This window comes from Strix aluco, chromosome 1, assembly GCF_031877795.1.
Source record: "Strix aluco isolate bStrAlu1 chromosome 1, bStrAlu1.hap1, whole genome shotgun sequence".
NCBI lineage: Eukaryota > Metazoa > Chordata > Aves > Strigiformes > Strigidae > Strix > Strix aluco.
The window spans coordinates 90407127-90426530 of record NC_133931.1 but is presented as its reverse complement, the minus strand read 5'-3'; the positions used below and the strand labels follow the sequence as shown (position 1 = coordinate 90426530).

The 19404-nt window shown below is 39.9% G+C and overlaps 1 protein-coding gene across 6 annotated transcripts in view; it reads left to right on the top strand.

The window, feature by feature from the left end:
• The first annotated feature begins 5 nt into the window (after positions 1 to 5).
• The window catches only part of DROSHA (drosha ribonuclease III), a 75725-nt gene continuing 56326 nt past the window's right edge, over positions 6 to 19404 (top strand). The window contains exons 1-11 of one of the 6 annotated variants that reach the window (XM_074826550.1): positions 19 to 70; positions 650 to 747; positions 1359 to 1476; positions 2640 to 3497; positions 6668 to 6760; positions 7718 to 7949; positions 8843 to 8984; positions 12591 to 12745; positions 16190 to 16270; positions 18315 to 18401; positions 18509 to 18595. In XM_074826550.1, the coding sequence (XP_074682651.1) occupies positions 2647 to 3497; positions 6668 to 6760; positions 7718 to 7949; positions 8843 to 8984; positions 12591 to 12745; positions 16190 to 16270; positions 18315 to 18401; positions 18509 to 18595 (1728 nt within the window). In that variant the 5' untranslated portion in view covers positions 19 to 70; positions 650 to 747; positions 1359 to 1476; positions 2640 to 2646. Of the gene's footprint in view, positions 71 to 230; positions 1477 to 2639; positions 3498 to 6667; positions 6761 to 7717; positions 7950 to 8842; positions 8985 to 12590; positions 12746 to 16189; positions 16271 to 18314; positions 18402 to 18508; positions 18596 to 19404 lie in introns of those variants that run through there. The other 5 variants (XM_074826559.1, XM_074826523.1, XM_074826542.1 and 2 more) reach the window with 5 other exon arrangements.

Below are 19404 nucleotides of genomic sequence, written 5' to 3'. Positions count from 1 at the left end.
CCTCCCACCATTTTCCTCTTCCGGAGCCGGCGCGCTGTGGGCCGGGCCGGCCTCGGCGGCGGGGGGCAAGGTGGGCTCGGCGGGGCGGGCGGGGGCTTCGCCTGGGCCGCTCCGCTCTGGTTGCGGTTCCTTGCGTGGCGCGGGGGGCCTGGGGACAGGGCGGGCGGCGGGGGCAGGACCGCGGGGTCGGGGTGGCGGGGCCCAGGCGGGCCCGGCCGGCCTGCGGCTGAGGAGAGCGCTCCGCGCGGGGAGCGGGGCCCTGCGGCGGCGGGAAGGCGGCCGGGTTTGTCTCCGCTCTGTGTCCTGCCGACCCCTCGCTGGCCGTTGGCGGCCCTTACAGACCGTTGGCAGGCGGTAGTTGGATGAGGCCGAGTCTCGGTGCCCTCTTGCTCTCAGCTGTGTGTCTACAGGGAGAGAAGAGTTTTTTCGGTGTTCTTTAAGGAACCGGTGTTACTTTTGTGTGTGATGGCTTCCCCCACCACAATAAATTTCTAGGTGACAGGAAAAGGAGAGTTCGGCCTTTCCAGTGTTTTTGAACTTATTCAAATCTAAAGGAAAACTGAGTCTGACCAAAGTTTGTAGCAGAAGGAGCTTTAAAATAATTTGGGAGTTTAAAATAATTTCATTTTTTGGGGTATTTTTTTTTCAGCTGCAATTCTGTGCACTCTGAACCAGTGACATTAAGGTGGTAGAACCAGAGCAGTTATCTGGTGTTGGGGAAGATTTGGAACTCTGTTTAAGAGAGAGGTGATAAACAAGACCTTTTGTTTGAATGCTATGACACCTTAAAAAGAAATGTGCTTTAAGTCAAGGTACGGTGGTACAGTGGCCTTTGCTTTAATTTGTTTAAGATAACAAGAGTTTAGCTCAGCCTGTTTAAATAAAATTAGGTAAATATCAGCAAAGTACAAAACAGTTTTCAGTTACAAACCTGAGCTATGTGAGATCATGACTAGAGAACTGAAGCAAAATTGATTCAGCATCTAATGGATTAGAATTAATAATGACAAAAATTTGCACTGTTGCCAGACAAAATAATGGAAATGGACTCTCCCCCCCCCCCCCCCCCCCCCCCATTGCTTCTGAGAGCCTTTAGAGGGTTGGAGGGTACTGAGAAGTCACAGGCTGACTGGAAGGAACAAGTGGCTTTACCATCATGGCCCCTACCTGCTAGAAATGCAGGATTCTCACTTACTTTGGCCTATGGTTGCTCTGGAGAGGGAATGAATGCTGCCACCACCAATTCCAGTGACTTCCACAAAGCCCTGAATGTGTAAGGAGAGACTTAGGGTCTTCCTGATTCTTCCTCCTTCATGTCAGTCCTTTGCCCCTTTGTTTCTTTTCCTTTCTCCCTCCAGTTCACCAGAAGTGTTCTGCTGTCTCTCAGCAACCTACATCTTTTTCCTCGCTGGCAGCAGAATGCAGCTGAAAGGAGTGCTCTGAGCAGTCTGGGTTGGCCATGTTGCATGGTAGCAGGTGGGAGAATATTCTGTCCCTATACTACTTCAGCATCAGCATCCTCAAAGCCTCAGTAAAAGGGAGGCTTTGTTTTCTTTATCTGGTGATCTTTCCAATTATGTGTGTGTCTCTCTCCTTTCTTTGTCTCCTTCCTCTCAGGGAAAACAGGATTTGACTCCTGCGACTGCTTAACTATTTTTTTTTCTCTATCCATTCCAGCCAAGACACCATGAATAATTTTTTTATTTTATTTTAAATGTTTTTTTCCAGTTCTGGAAATTTAACACTGTAATTAAAGAATGAATTTTAACTTTAATGAAGCACAGTGGTTTTCATTTATAAACATTAATACAGTGCATTGAATACATGCATAGTTTTGAGCAAGACTTAAGGCTGCTTGAAGCAGTGACTATTGCTGGAAAGGTAAGAGGGCCAAGCTGGCAGCTGAGGGATTTTTTGAGAACCGTTTATTTCAATGAAATTGGAGTTACAGTGCAGTCTACATAAAAGTTTTTCTGTAACCTGTAAGATTCTCGTTCCACAAAAATACACCTACCTAACTTAAAATACTTTGAAGTATCTTTGAATTTGGTCCTTTACTAAATTGGAGTCTCAATTGTGAACATAAATTGGTACTATCTCATTTAAAATTTATGTGATTTGTTGGACTGGGAAAGTTCCAATGAGGTGTTAGTAAAGCCATTCTGCCTGAAGTGTAGAATCATGTTTTAGAAAGGACTTGTTATGGGACTTTAGATGAAAATTGCAGTTGTTAAAATGAGTGTTTTCTTTGGTGTGGGGTATCTGAAGGCTTTACATCAAAGTGTCTAGTGAGTACTAGTAGAGGTGCTTGTATGCTTGGCCAGTCGTATCAGTCATTTGTTGAAATTAACGTTGCCCTACTTCAGAGAGCATGGACCAGTTGGGGCTCTGGGTTAAAGACAGTAGAGTGCTTTTGTGGATTAGAGGCTTAAAGGAGTCAAAGGGACATAAGTGACCTGTACTAGAGGTCCAAGGAGCACAAAGCGCAAGTCAGTGACAGTCAGTGGGCATCGTTCACTGCTTCTGCTGAAGGAAACTGCAGAAACTAATTTCAGCTCTTTGTGAGTAGTTCCTGCAAATGCATTAAGGACATCCTACAAAAATTGTGTGATGCTGGACTTTTATTTTCCTCGTTAAAGGTGAGCCATGTCTTTCCATTCCGGGCGAGGATGTCCCCGTGGTCAGGGGGGACCAGGAGCAAGAACTTCAACACAGACCTACCGCCCTCAGAACCTACGGCAGCTTCACCCTCAGCAGCCCTCCGTACAATACCAGTATGACCAGCAAACTGCCCCTCCAACAACCTATTCAACCCCTCCAACCACTGGTTACATGCCTCCCAGGCCAGACTTTGTGCCCTATCCTCCTCCAGTGCCTCCTTCCACACAAAATCCCATCAGCCAGTGTCCCATGAGGCCACCCTTTCCAAACCACCAGATGAGGCAGAGTTTCCCGGTGCCTCCGTGCTTCCCTCCTGCTCCTCCGCCAGTGCCAAATCCTAGCAATGCTCCCGTGCCAGGAACTCCAGCTGGGCAAAGCACCTTTCCTTACATGATGCCTCCTCCCACAGTACCACATCCTCCCCCACCGCCAGTCATACCGCAGCAAGTCAACTACCAGCCTGTGTACTCCACAGGGTATTCGCAGCAATCTTTCCCACCACCAAACTTCAATAGCTATCAGCACAACTCTGGCTCCTTTCAGAGCAACACTACCAACAGCAGTGGCAGCAGCAGCCATTTTCGGCACACAGGTCAATACCAGGGAGAGAAATCACAAAGTGATCGACGATCCCCGGACAGGAGCAAGCACTACGATGACCACAGACATCGTGAACACAGTCACATCCATGGTGACAGGCATCGGTCCACTAACCATGGGGATCGTCGGGATCGAGGCCGGAGTCCAGATAGGAGGAGGCAGGAAAGCAGTCGACACCGGACAGATTACGACAGAGGAAGGATATCGCCTCATCACAGAAGTTACGAGCGTAACAGGTAACTTGAGGTACCTTTTGCCTGCAGAGGGAGAGCTGTCGTCATTGTCCCATAGTATTTGGTTTCATCAGTGTTCTTCCCTCACCCTTGTTTTTCCCTCTAGCTTAGGGGGTTGAGTCTGATGGAAGGAGCTACTGCTTTGACGTATTTTAGGTACACTGCTTCTGCCTTGCCTTTGTGAGCTGGCACACTTATTGCCCTTGTCCATGGAGATAGGTAGAAGGAAAGAAATTAATTTGAAAACTTGAGTGGGCTGCTGAGTAGTGCTCTACTCTCATGGGTATTTACCATAGAAACTTATGCACATTGTGGCATGAAAGTGGAGTTGGCACAACTTTGTGCAAAAACTATGTGCAAAGTTGAGCCTTACAAAGGGTTACGTCCAAGCACTTCAAGATTTAGGTACCAAGAGTTAGGGTTCCAGATATTACTTGATTTTAGATTTTTTTTTTGAATAAGCCCCGTATTTGTAGAGAATCATTACCTGGGGGGCTTTCTTCTCTGATAGGCGCACATATCTAATCCCTGCAGTGAGGTGTTTTAGTGAAAAGCATGTTGTGCAGTGTTCTTCATCCTGCTCTGTCCTCATCCTTGTGGGAGACCAGTGCAGATGTGTGCAGGCTTCACAGGACCTTCTAGTGAGTGCTTAGACCTGCCTGTGTGATCCTGTTCAGGATGAAGACCTCAGCAAGCCAGCCTGTGATCTCGAAGAGAGGACTAAGTTGAAAATTATCATACACCAGTTAAAAGAAATAGGCAAGTTGTAGACTACATTGACATCTTATGATTCAGCTGGATGAGTGTGGACTGCTTATTTTGGGATGTATCATGAAGTTTGTGTCCTTATGCTTTATAGACACACACAGCTTGCAGATTATGAGCTGACCTGATGCAGTTTGCTGTGTGGTGTTTTAGAGCAAATCATCATCAGTTAAATCTTTCAGATGTCTTAGATTTGCTCTCTTGGTGGCTCTTTTCGTGTCTAATGGTCTAGGTCAGAATATTCAAAGAAATACTGGAAAGTTAAGTATCTAAATATCAGGGCACCTGGATCACATGCTCTAATTCTAGAAGCTGAGCTTTCTCATGTCACATGTGAAACATGAATTTACACATAGTGCCTGTGGAAATGAAGCCACTTTGGTTTAGAGAGATTTAATTACAGAACCTTAGACAGTTATATTCCGAAAAACCCAAATCTCACATTCAGTAAATTTTCTTTGATTTACAAAAGAGGATTTTCCTAAAACTGAATGCAACTGGCATTAAGGCACTGGCCTTTTCTGTATGATGAGCTTGTGGAATTTTCTGCCCTTTGTAGGTGCCTCAACTATTTGCCACATAATTTCACAATTTATTGTTTTGATTTTAAAGTTCAGTTTTAAGTTTTGAAAATGAGTGTTTTCAGTAGCTTGTTTCTCAAATGTTTGTGGATTACTGCTTGAGGCCAACAGCTTCCAGGTCTACTTGACAATGTATCTGCTTACTTTAATAAGAACTGTTTGCCAGCCTTGGTGTGTTTTTTGCACAACATCCATCTCAAGCAAATCACATGGCATAAAATACGCTCTTTCTGAAGACAGAAATCCATGCTTGAACAAAGCATAGGCAGAGAAGGATGAATGAGTGTGGGGAAGAACAATAAATAATTTCTATAAACTTTGTGCTTTGTAAATATACATTCTATTTCATGTTATGCATGTGGAAACATACATACATATGTTCATAAATAATCTTGACTCATTCTGTTAGCCCACCAAACCACCTGAGGCACATATTTATAATTCTGTGTGTATCAGCAGACTTATTTACTAGGAGATTTGGCAGACACACAAATGATTGTGGACTAATGAGTTGTCAGCAGAGTATGAAACCTGCCTGTGTGATCTTTGCTGCCTCGTGTACACAGTGATTTCATAGAATCATTTAGGTTGGACAGGCCCCTAAAGATCATCATGTCCAACCGTTAGCCGAACACTAGTAAGTCCACCAGTAAAGCATGTCCTTAAGCACCAGATCTACACATCTTTTAAATACCTCCAGGGATGGTGACTCAACCGCTTCCCTGGACAGCCTTTTCCAGTGGTTAATAACCCAGTGGGTGAAGAAATTTTTCATAATATCCAATCTAAACCTCCCCTGGTGCAATTTAAGGCCGTTTCCTCTTGTCCTATTGCTTGCTACTTGGGCCAAGAGACTGATGCCTACCTCAATACAAACCTCCATTCAGGTAGTTGTAAAGAGCAATAAGGTCTCCCCTGCATCTCCTTTTCTCTAGGCTAAACAACACAAATTCCATCAGCCACTCCTCACAAGACTTGTGCTCTAGACCCTTCGCCATATTTGTTGCTCTTTGGACATGCTCCAGCACCTCAATGTCTTTCTTGTAGTGAGGGGCCCAAAACTGAACACAGTAATCGAGGTGAGGCCTCATCAGTGGCTGAGTACAGGGGTAAGATCACGTCCCTAGTCCTGTTGGCCACACTATTTCTGATACAAGCCAGGATGGTATTGGCCTTCTTGGCCACCTGGCACACTGTTGGCTGTTAACTACAACCCACAGGTCCTTTTCTGCTGGGCAGTTTTCCCCAAGCTTTCAGTTAACTTAAAGCTCTTTTGCCCCAGAAATATGTTTCAGTGGTCAGGTTCTTTATGTGTATGTGCAAGCTGAGTCTTGGAGATGAGATTCACAGTTTCAGCATGATGCAGATTTTCTGTGTCTATCAGGTTTTTGTGTGTGCTTGAGGTGACTGTCAGAGGGCTTGCCTGCAACACTTGAATGGCTGCTGTGCTGACAAAGCTATTGTGCATGGAATAGGTTTTCTTCCCCTTCCCTGAGGCATTGAGAAGGGTTAAACATACAATAATCTTCCCCTTTGCCTTTCATAAGAGGAGAAGAGGAAGAATGGCAACAAGTCCTGTGGTGAATTTATGGATGGTATGAATTAACTGTCATATCAAGATAGATGGCTTTATGACAAAGACAAGATGGGTGATGGTCTTTTACAAATTTCTTGAAGGTCAGCATTAAGAATGTCTGGATTTTTAGCAATCAGCATGTGTGTGTCATTTTGCATAACATGGTGTCAGCCTGCTTCGGTGCTCCTTTCAGGTTTGGAATGTATGAAATGCCAGATTTCTCATTTAACTTATGTTTTGAACTCTCCAAGGGAGCGGGAGAGGGAGAGGCATAGGCACCGTGACAGCAGAAGATCACCATCACCAGACAGATCCTACAAAAAAGATTACAAGAGAGCAGGAAGGTAAGGAAAGTTACATTCAGTCTCTTGTGTATTTGAGACTCTGTGCATCCACACGTTGAGTTTTTGTGTATGCATATGTGCCTGATTTGAAACACAGAAAAGATGAGTGTCAAATTTATAACCACTGCTTATACATGCAAATATCAGTTATTTCAAGGCCTTGTAGAGTTAGAAACAGGATTAATCTTTGGACATAGGGTTTCATTGCTGTGTCCTAAAGACTTCCTATTACATCTGCTTCCAGTCTGTAAAATACTAAGATTGTTTAAAGTCATTCTATGTTTAGATCATCTTTTAGGAGCTTTTTTTATATTGATGCTCCTTTCCTCCTGAATCCTGGATAGCTGAAACCAGTGCAACATTATTGGTTTTGTAGACAGAGGAGATAACAAAAAAGTCGTTTTCCTATATTTAGCTTTTGAAAGCATTACTCTTGTGATACATAAGTAATATCACAGATTGGTTTGTTCAAAGGAATGCAAGAGAGTAGCACAAGCAGTGTGGCTTCTGTATAATCCTTCTAATAAAACCCTGTTTCTTTTCTCATGCAAATAGTTTGTGGGCTATGTATTAAAACCTCTTTATGTTGTAACTTTTGGTTGTGAGTGCTGTGACTTTTAGTTTTTAGTGATGAGTTTCCAACTTTGGAACAAAATTAAAAGAAGGTTACCTAGAATGCAAGTAGGAATTTTAATCTAAAATAGCATGTGTTTTTTTAAATTCTAGAATAAGGTTTAAAATACAAAAGCACTTTCAGTTTTAAGTCATTTTTTATAGTAGGTCAGAACTAAAAGTACTCTATGGTGCAAGTTAAAAGCAGGAAGAGGCAATTGGGTTTTACTGTTATTTATGATAGAATGATATACTGATCTGAAGCAAACTATTTGTTTTTCATTATAAAACTGTCACTGTTAAAATAATAAAGAGAATTGCTTTTGTTTGCTTTCTTCCACTAAGCCGGTCTCCAAGCAGAGAGAGAAAGAGACCCCGATGGGAGGAGGACAGAGAAAGGTGGTCTGAGAACCAGAGCTCCAGCAAAGAGAAAAATTATACTGCTATGAAAGACAAAGAATCAGAGGAGAATGCATCTGAAAAAAATGAAGAGGAAGATGAGGAATTACTTAAGCCAGTCTGGGTTCGCTGTACCCATTCTGAAAGCTATTATTCCAATGACCCTATGGATCAAGTGGTATGTTTGTGGGAGAACTCTAAAATCACTGTATACAGTCTGTTATTGATTATTTGATTAATATGAACCCTTCATCAGGATCATGTTTTCTGTCATTTAATCCTTCTCTCCTCCCAACCATCTCAGTCTTTTAACCCTGTTAAGGGCTTTATTTGTTGATACTCTATTTTCATCAGTTTCTTCTGTCTGTTTGCATTCAGATTAGTGGTACATGGAAGAGGGGTACTTTTTTGTCTCCAGGAGGGAAGGGTGGGGTTTTTTTCCATTATACCTATATTTGAGCAAAGAAGCCTCAAGCGCCATATATTCCCACAGCCTTGGAGAAATTTTGTACAGAAGCAGGAAGTCAGGATTCTTTGTGTTTGACAATAACATTTGCTGGTGGAGTAGTGATGGGGGGGGGGAGATTTCTGGTTTTTTGTATTTTTCTTCTGTTCATGGTTGGTTGTGGGTTTTTTTTGAGAATGACATGGAGAGTGAATTTATGGTAATTTAAAGCAGGCAACAAAATGAGCTGGATTTTGTGTTTCCTGTGTGTGATAAAATTATTTTTAATTGCAGAATACTTTAACAGGTCTCCTGTTTCTTCTAAACCTGTTAAAAATCAATGCTGAGTTGTACTAAATACTCTTAGCCATAGTTCTGCTTCGTTAGGCCAAAGGTTTGATGATAATGCACCAGCAGATGAAGTCATCTTTCTGCTAATTCACCTGGTGGAGCAATGTAATGGTATGCTAAAGCCCTAACAAGTATTTCCATGTTTCATTGAACTCCACAGATCTGTCTTTTCCCGCTCTTGCTTTTCTTCATGAAACACTGGTACATGTTGTGTTCGTGCACTATTTCGACGCTGTCTTTTTTTATTGTTGTTGTTCTGTTTTTTTAATTAACAGGGTGACTCTACTGTAGTAGGAACAAGCAAGCTCCGAGATCTGTATGAAAAGTTTGACGAGGAGTTAGGAAAGCGACAGGCGAAGGCCAAAGCAGCCAGGCCACCATGGGAGCCACCAAAGACCAAGCTGGATGAAGATTTAGGTAGATAGAAATGATGACAAAGCTCTGAAATTAATCTGTAGTTAACCTGGTTTTGGCAGTTGTGTGCATTTAATAATGTTGGTAGGTTAATATGTGTTTTTTAAATCCTTCCTTTGTATTACATATCCATGGGAGTTCTGCTTTTGCTTTTGACTGAAGTAAAGCTAGATTCTTTACCCAGAAAGCCTAAGGGAAAATGGAGAGTATCCAGCACTGCCTTATGGTAAAGTCTCTTCCATGGCATGAAAGCACCCTGAGCATGATCAGATAGGCCAAAGCATGGCACACAAGAGGCTTTGAGGAGCTTCTGGTCTTATATTTCTAAAAAGGAAGTAAGAGTAGTGGTGATAAACTCATATGGATGCTTGTTATGGCACTGAGTTCATCTTTCTTCTGGATAATCAAAATATGCAGCTCTCCTTACTAAAATCTTATGCAGAAGTATCTTTTCAAAACATAGTTTGTCTGCACTGTTGTGCATCGCCCATATGGATCTTGCAGTGAAATAAGTCTGCTAGCTGTATCAGTTATTGGGGAAACACTGACTGAATTAGCAGGGCATACTTTTTGATAACAATTTGTCTACTCAGAAGTCAGTGAAAGCTATTTTTCTTACTTTGTTTTGTGAGAACTGTTAGCTGCTCCTTTTATACTTCCAGCATTTCAGTGTTTCATAGTGTGTTTTTCAGTTGCATTGGTTCAAGAAGTTCTTAGGCATATCCCATTAATTTAGATACTCTGTTGGGCTTGCTTTGTAACTGATGCTTCATATTTGCCCATTGAGGTGCTTCAGACTCTCATATCTGAGCCTAGCAACTCATTAAAAATCACATATCAAATATTCTGAAGTTGAAGTACAGGTATATAATGACATGGTCAGTTACATGCTGGCAGTATATAAGATACAATAAAAGTGAGAGAAAAAAGTAAACAGATTAAATGAAATGTGAATTCACTTTAGTAAAGGAAAAACCTTTTTTACTTTTTTTGAACAGTGGATTTGCACGTATTTAAATTCACTCAGGAATCACTAGCAAAGTTATAGGGTTTTTGAGGAGGTATATTTTCACGTAGATGAAGCAAGGACAAAATTGCTTCATTCAACATACCTGCGTAAAGCTTCACTTCCTCAGATCTCTGCAGAAAGAGTTCCTTTGCTGCTCCATGCTAAAATATGATAGTTGCCAAGAGCAACTTATCTGTGTTTCTTTTTTCACTCTTTCTGGAGGACCTGAAGGCTCTGTATCTGTGCGGGTCCCCTGGGCTGACTTGGTGTTTGTGCCAGCTTCTCCTACAGCCATGCTTCTATAGTGTCAATAGTTTGTCTTATTTTGTGCTTAAGTAAACGCTTTCACTATTCTGCCTTGTGTTAGCAGTAATTGTGTGTTGTAGTGAGATAGCAATGCACTCCCAAGAGCACTTTTTAGATCATGAAAGGCTGATTTCAATAACTTCCAGAACTCACAGATTCCACACTCATTTTGCACCTAAAAGTAGACTTATACAACTGATTAATGTTTATCAGAGAACTTTTAAATCTCAAGTGTTTCTGAATATTTGTAGGAATATGCATGTACGCACAGTTAGACAAAACGTGATTTCAACTGAGCATATATGAACTATGTAAACCGTATGTCCCAAGGACGTATTTTAGTAGCACCTTATGCTGAATTATGGACTACATAAAAATACATCTTGATTCTTTTTTTTTTAAAAAAGGAAAATTTATCTTACTAGTAATATTCTCTCATTTTCTCTCGCTCCTCCTTCTTCTTTTAACTAAGGAGAGTCTTGTATTTAATAAATACACATATTTTAAATCATAGTTTCACAGTATTTCAAAGCACTGGCAGTGTAGTAATATGTTTTCTCTTAAGTCAAAACTTAGAAATGGAAGAAATATTGCATCCCTCCTTCCAGGAATAATAAACCTTACTTGCATCATGGTATGTGTCTTGGCTATGAAGGCATTTGTTTAAATTGGAGCTGAGGAGATCTGTGGAAATGAGTGACATTACATGGATAAGAAAGGGAGTGGCTTTTAAGTACCACAGGGGGTTAAAGATAACGTGAGACCAGGCTTTGGGTTTTTTGTGGGGGGTCTTTCGGATTTTTTTTGTAATTAAGTCCAGACACTTTTTAACGTTACTTCGACAACACCACAAAGGAGACATTTTAGCAAGTCTAAGACCACCTTCTATTCTTTTTTTTCTTTAGCATTGTTCTCCCATCTGATACATCAGAAAAATTATTTCAATTAATACAAAGAAAAATGTCTAAAAAAAAATAAAGGAAGAAAACTCATAGAACAGGGCTTTCAAAAACCATATAACTGGATTCACTCAGCTAGTAGTTCCAGGTTTTCTTCTTGTCTGTGGTTTCTAATATGTGATAATGGATCTATTAAAAATAATTGACTTTGAAAAATGCATATAACAGTACATGTTCTATAATAATTCTATATGTATGTGCTGTTTTGCAACTCTTGAATAGACAATATCCTGCTACAGACAGGAGCATTTTTAGGTAAAATGAAACAAGACATAAGCACTTTGCTCAGAGCAAGCAGAATAAACTTTTAAACAACCAGAGGTTCTGTTTAGCTCATGCTACTGACCTTACATGTATTCTTTTTTATCTTTTTTATTATTTTTTTTTTAAACCTTACAGTAATACTTGTGTTGGTTATAACTCTATAATCTTTATTGTCAACTAACTGAAATTGTTCTACAGCTGATCAGTGCTGCTGCTGGACAGCCAAACAGCAATCTCTCATGCGTGCAGACAGATGCAGTTGTGTCACGGTTTAACCCCAGCCAGCAGCTAAGCAGCATGCAGCTGCTCACTCACTCCCCCTCAACCTCACTGTGGTGGCATGGGGAGGAGAATCAAAAACAAGTAAAACTTGTGGGTTGAGATAATAAGAGTTTAATAATTGAAATAAAAATAAAATATTATAATAGTAATAATAATAATGGTAAAGAAAGGGAAGATAACAAAAAGAGAGTGAAATAAAACCCAAGAAAGACAAGTGATGCACAATGCAATTGCTAACCACCCACTGACCAATACTCAGCCCAGTCCCCGAGCAGCGATCCACCCCTCCTGGCCAGCTCCCCCTAGTCTATATACTGGGCATGACATCATATAGTATGGAATAGTCCTTTGGCCAGTTTGCATCAGCTGTGCTGGCTGTGTCCCCTCCCAACTTCTTGTGCCCCTCCAGCCTTCTTGCTGGCAGGGCATGAGAAGCTGAAAAATCCTTGACTTAGTATAAGCACTACTTAGCAACAGCTAAGAACGTCAGTTTGTTATCAACATTATTCTCATAGTAAATCCAAAACACAACACTATACCATATACTAGGAAGAAAATTAATTCTAACCCAGCCAAAACCAGGATAAGTTGTTATAGGCATTTAATATCCATAGCATTTGCTGTGATTTTTAGTTAAAAATGCAGTTGCTCTTTTTGTTAGTGTGAATGTCATGCACAGCTTTTGAGTATGCACTGTTAGCTATGTCATGTTAGAAAATGCATTGCTGTTGGAGAAGAGAGTGTGTGGAAGTGTTTTTCATCTGACTTTATTTTTCCTGTGTGCATCAGAGAGTTCCAGTGACTCAGACTGTGACTCTGAAGAAGACAGCAGCTGCTCTAGCAGTTCAGATTCGGATGTGTTTGACGTCATTGCAGAAATTAAGCGTAAAAAAGCACACCCTGATCGTCTCCATGAAGAGCTGTGGTACAATGATCCAGGACAGGTATGGTGAGAGGAAAAAGTACTGTGTCTGAAAGTCATTCTCCCCTGTAGACCTGCATTGTTGTCAGACATGCTGAGTGACATCTATTTCAATATGCATTTTTTACCCCTCTTTTCCCTTTTCTCTCTTATCTTCTTCAAAGCACTTCGCTTTTGATTTCAAGAGTGTGGTTCCAGCTCATGAATCCTGGGGATTATTCAGCTGGAGTCATGTCTGACAGTGTTAATAAAACCTGAATTGCTAACAGTGTACTAATGCTGTCCTCTTAGCCCTGAGATAAAGGTACACAGATGAATTCTGGGATGGAGAAAAGACTTTACCTCCTTTACAAATTTTTCACCTAAAAGCTGTTAGCTCATTATGATAAATAATGTTTTAAATATGCAGCTAATGCTCCTAATTTCTTGTCTAATGGTTCTTTTGTAATTGCATGGAGATTATAGTTCTCATTAAATGTAATTGCTCAGCTCATGAAGTGTTGTTTTGCATGTATACATTGCACAGAAGACTAGTTTTTGTTTGCAAATTTGCCATCTTCATCTTTCTTACTTAAATATTTTACAGTCTATTCTAACTCATTGTCAAATGGCACATCAGTAAATTTATTTTTCTGGCACTTTGTGTGATGCATAAGTTTAGTGTGCAACAAATCACAATGCGAAGAGATACTGCAATTCTTATTGCCACTGTGGTAATTCAAAGGTCTGTTGAATATTCTATTACAGACTCATATTTATGCTTCTAGTTAAGAAAAAATAATATTTTGACTGAGCATAGCTAGCTGTTTTTATTTGCATGGAAAACAAAATTAGCGAACTGTTTAGATATTTAACTGAAAAAATTGTGTAGCTCTTGGGCACACTTCAAAGTAATGTTCGAGGCCAGAATATTAGCTAAATAAAAAGAATTGAAATAACTGTACAATGAATAGGTTCAGGAATGTGTGGTTTATGAGTTTCCTGCTGGAAAACTTTCTTTCCCAAAAACTTTATTGAGAGTGATGCTTCATCCAGTTGAGGCTGGGCCCCACCCCATTACAAACTGGATCCCCTGGCCCTTTATCAGTACAGATTGGGTCCTGTCCCAGTACAAACTGGAATCCCTGGCTCCATTCCCAGTACACTCTTTGCCCAGTCTGAGTAAAAACTGGATCCCCTGGCCTCCTCCCAGTATAGACTGGGCTTTGTCCCAGTACAAATGGGATCCCCTGGCCTTGCCTCAGTACAGAATGGGGCCCCATCCCAGTACAAACTGGCAGCTGTAGCCCAAAGCACCTGAGTCTGGGGATGGTAGGGAGCATGCTGATGTTTGGTTTGGTGTTAGGTGGTCCTGCGAGGAGCAGGGAGTTGTACTCGATGATCTTTATGGGTCCCTTTCAACTTGAGATCTTCTATGATTCTAAGGGGCTAAAATCAGATCATGGCAAGCTTGTCAATGCTGTACTAGTTCTGAGTAGATTTTATTTGAAAACATTTTGTAGTTTTCCTAGGTATTTATCTGGTATGCCAAAATGGTTTTCTAACTCACTACATAAAACAGGAATGATTGCTGTGCACGCTGGCATGTACAAGTACACCCTCTGACATGGAACTAAATTTTTAGGATGGATCTTCCCAACCCTTAATCTGAGCAGTGTGGTTTTTACTTTGGGTAATTTTGAGCAGTGCTGGCAGTTGCCAGAAAATAAATTGTTAAAGCTGATGCCACCACAGTGGCCTTTTCCTTACAAGTGTTATCTGCTTGTTTGTGTTGCCCTGTTGGTCAGAGAAACTTAGAAGCCATTGCCTAGGTAAAATTGTGATCTTTTCATATAATTTTATCATCACTTCATGATTGTTCTTCTGCATTTTTTTCCATGAGCAGTGTCATCAGGGACAAGATAGATATGTATCTGACTTGTTTCTGTAGTCCTGAGCTTTACAGGTACTTCACATCTCTCTCAGTTTTGGTCTGTACATTTAATGTAACAGAGGCAGTGTTAGTGCTGAACAGAGCTAAGAATTCAGGATGAGATTTTCAAAAATAAGTGATGATTATTTTAATAGCCTCAGTAGGCCCTTATTTTTGAGGGAGTGATGAGCAATTTGCTATTGACAGCTTATTTTAACTCTTCTGTTTTGTGATTGTATAAACCAGTGAGAAAGTATGCTTTTAGCTATAAGCATGATTCAATTTCACTGAGCCTGTACTTTCTTCAAGGGTCTCAGAGTGTGGAAAAATAATGTGTGAACAAAAAGCTGTCCTGTCACTCTGTTGTTAAGATTGCATGACTAGGTTTCCAAAGGAGTAGAGAAGTGCCCTACTTCTTATGGTGCTTTGCATGTATGCATTGTGCCAGTCTGAAGAAATTAAATTGAGATGAAGATTCAGAGAATTAACATCAAAACTAAAAAGTTGCGTGCCTCTTTCAACTGTCTAAAGGGTACATTAACAGCAGTTTGGTGGTTCTTGCTTCCTAAGGTATCTTCACATTATATCTGTTTTGTGATGATGCTATTTAGCCCCACCATGGATGCTGTTAACATTTTCAAACTGCTTATAATGGCATGGCAAGTTTTGCTGGTTTTGTATTGCATTGCAAAGTTGTTGAGGTTTTTCTAAGTCTGAAAAAAAAGTTTCTGTTCTTGGATTCAAACTTTGAAAAACTCCATTAAAGCCTGGGGTTGGGAACTTAATTTGTTTCTCTGGTTTGGTTCTGGGTATTTTTTTGTTGGATTTCTGCATTGGGCGTGGTGTTAAGAGCAGAAAGCTTTAGGGAATTGCAGTAATTGATAGTCTGCATTGAACCTGGTCATAAAAGTGGAAAGACAGACACTAGCTTTATACTCTGTGCAATGGCCCTTTTTGGTATAGCTACTTGAGGCACCCATACAGGACACTGAAGTGGATATTATTTCCCCCTTCCTTTTTTTTACTGATCTGTTCACAGGATGGATTTGAAGTGTTGCTATTAGTTCTTTAAAGTACCGAGTAAAATCTGCAAATGGTCTGGTTTGCATATTTTGGGTGATAGCCTTGCCGCATGGCAGAGGGGTTAGTCAGGGGTGGGATTTCCATCAGTGAACTTAGTGGAACTGTTTGAACATGGAGATTCCAGTATGTAAATATTTGCATGTGCATATTTAGGGCCTGAATTCTGTTTTAGGCAGACAGCATGCTGTTTGTATGTGTAAGAAATGAAAAAAATGTATGATAGTAGAGTGGTACAATTCTGCTGAGAGCGTTTTTCCATCTTGTGCTTCTGGAACAGTGATGAAGTTCTAATGCTATTGTGCAGTTTTCTTACATTAGTCTATACTGTTTTCAGTTTTATTGGCTTAAGAACATCCACTTAATCTAAGCATGACAGGCTTTTAGAAGCATCAGCACACTGAGCATTAAAACCAACATACTTTTCTAAAACCATTTTTCAATAAAAACAGAATCCTATTTTGTTTTTGACAGATGAATGACGGACCTTTGTGCAAGTGCAGTGCTAAAGCCCGACGAACGGGAATAAGACATGGCATTTATCCCGGTGAAGAGGTAAGTAATTCTAAGAATTGCAATCATGAATACAGACTTGCTGCTGTAAACTCATACTTGGGTTGATTTGAGGGTTTTTTTCTGTGAATTACAGGCTGAGTAAAAACTCCTGTGCGACTTTAAATCACTTAGTTGTGTAACCTCATATTTAAAATGCAATACCAGTAATGAAATTTACCTGAAAACTGTGGAAAACTTTAGCCTGCATTTGTTCAGTTCTGGGTTTGTTTTTTTTTTTAAAGTTTCTGAAACAGAATTACATTAATAGAAAAGAACTTGTGATCAAAGAGCTACTACCTTCAAGTGGATGAGTATGTTACGAGGGCCCTCTTTGTGAAAGGATTGCTTTAAAAGTAAAAGTAAATAAAAGAGTAATTCTGCTGCTGACAGTAACAGGAAGCTGGTCAGGAGGTGTTCTTGCCTTAATACTAGAGTGTGTCTGCACTGCAAACTGTCAAACGGTTTATTAAGTTTTTTATGAATATGTGATTAGAAAAAATGACTCCATTAGCTTCCTGAAACCCATTTTAGAATGGTAGTGCTTTTCTTTTGAAAAATGTTGAAATAGTGTTCGGTTATTTTCCTTAGAAATATTAATTTGGATAGAGCACGCTTTGTGATCAGTATTATTTCTGGAAATAAAAATAGTGCTTGTATGACCTCAAGCTTTTTCATTCTAAAAAACTTTGTTCTTGTGAAAGAATTGGAGAACATTAATATGTAAGTTTTACAATTTACCTTTGTAATTTTTCTTGAAGAATTTTATTATATGCCTTTTTACATATATTTACTGAAACATTCTTGTATTTCTCTGTAGTTAAGGATTTATGAATGTTTCTGTGAATTATTCCAGTTCAGAAAAATGGCTTTGGTCTGAAGCTTACTATAAATCGTTCCAGTTCAGGATCAATTCCTTCCCACATTTTCTCTAGTGTTTTTCTTGCAGAGAAGGCGGGAGAAAATTTTGGAGGAGAAAGCTGATATATAAAACTTGCTGCATGAAGGCAGCTGCTCCTGGAGCAAGGCCAGCTGGGAATATTAGGTTTCAGAAAATCTCCTAGGATATAGTAGTTTTTAGTGCCCTGTAGATAAAACGCCCTAGCTTTAAACTAGCTAGTTTGTAACTGTCTTGTTGCAGCAGTGAGAAGCTCAATTTGGGGCTGAACAGCCAGAGTAATTACCGTACTTACTGGATGAGTTTTGCAAAGTGCACAGACCTGTATAGTGGTGTTGCAATCAGGCCAACTTTTGTAATGCTGTTTAAAGTAGTACCCCACTTGCTGTGGTGATTTTTTTTTTTCTGTGCAGCCAGATGTATTCTGAACAAGCTAGTGGCAGCCTTTGAACTTCAGCAAATTGGATGTAGGATGTATGAGAAACTGGTTTTGTCTGACTGTTGAGGAATTTTAGGTCTTTAAACTGGGCTGCTTCAGAACAAGGTGGAAGAAAACATGAATCCCAGGCCTTTGGTGTTACAATCAGAGTACACAGAGGGCTGGCTGCCTTTGGACCTCACAGGCAGGCATTACAATCTGGCAGACAGAGCAGGATTACCAGAGCTACCTCTGTGGTGATAGAATAATCCCTTCTCTTCAGGCCCCAGATTTGCCCCAGCAGATGAGCTGATACCTGTCTGTCTTGATAACATACTTTGAGATCTTCTCATGGTAGGTCCAGGTTGCTTTTTGTAAGCTTTTAAAATCAGTTTCTTGAAACAAGTTTATATAAAAGAGGAAATTAGTCTGGTATGTAAACAACTAACTGCTGTCCATAAGAAAGATGGAGAATCAAATGGAAAATGAAAAAAACTACAGCAGTGTTTTTCACCTTTTTTTCCTTTTGAATAGCTTTAAAGATATTTCTGAAAGTGAAAAAGTAGATAAGGCCACACTTTCCCTCTTCCCAGAATGCTTGATTTTGACTACCTGCCTTTATTTAATTTTTCCTAGTGCGTATTTCATGGCTATTAGGAATACTTTATTCTCTCTTTTAATCTAAATTTACCTTGACTCTACACATAATTGTACTCATCTCTTTCTTTAAGCCCATTAAACCATGTCGCCCCATGACCAACAATGCTGGAAGACTATACCACTATCGAATTACTGTGTCACCTCCCACAAACTTCTTAGTAAGTACTTTATAAATAATTCTAACTAGATCTCTAATTTTGTTTTTAGTCATGGAAGTAGTACTGCTTCTTGCTTACTCTGTGGTGGTTTTGTTTGCTTTTTTAAGACAGACAGACCTACTGTTATTGAGTATGATGACCACGAATATATCTTTGAAGGGTTCTCAATGTTTGCACATGCCCCACTAACAAACGTAAGTATGTTCATTACTACATACATGGGACTTGTTTGGAACTTGAGCTGTTTCTGCCCTGAAGTAGAACTTCTCTAAAACAATGATATATGTGTGTTACAAACAATTTGCCAGCATTGGGGACGGAGGAAAGACATTTATGCTAATGAATCTCAGGTTTTGTCTTGACTAATTGTGCTAAGCATTGTCTTCAAACTGTGACTGAGACTGTGATGTGCATCAAAGTAATGTTTTTACATGTTTCACAGTTTGGAAGCGAAACAAACCATGGAAGAACTTGTGAAAACTGTTTATTGAATTTAAATTAGGTGAGGAGGTTTGTTAAGTTGGAAAAGTTTAAAAAAACAGCAACAACAACAACAAAAGGTTTTCCCTTTACATGACGTACTTTTTTCAGAGATCCACTCTAAAGGGATTTCTCTCTTCTAAAAACTCAATATAACTACCAAAACAGTGTTATAGCACCAACCACATGTTCCTTTGCTATGTATTTGCCTGTGTATGTGGAACTCTTAATTCGTGGAGATTTTGGTTGTGGTCACTTCTCTAAAGCATTCATCTTCTATTCGATATAAAGGAAAATACCCCAGGCTACTGAGTTTCTGAATCAGAATATCCTCTCCTGGTTGAACTAACATGTTAGAAAGCAATCAAACACTCCCTGTATTTTATTTTTTTTTTAAAAAAGCCTCTCTAATTTAAATGTGACAGGTTGTCCTCTCCTCAGGTTCTAAATGGGACATTTGACTTCCAAGGTTTTGTATTTTAGTATTCACCTTTAATATTGTATCAAATTTTAGGAAACGCTA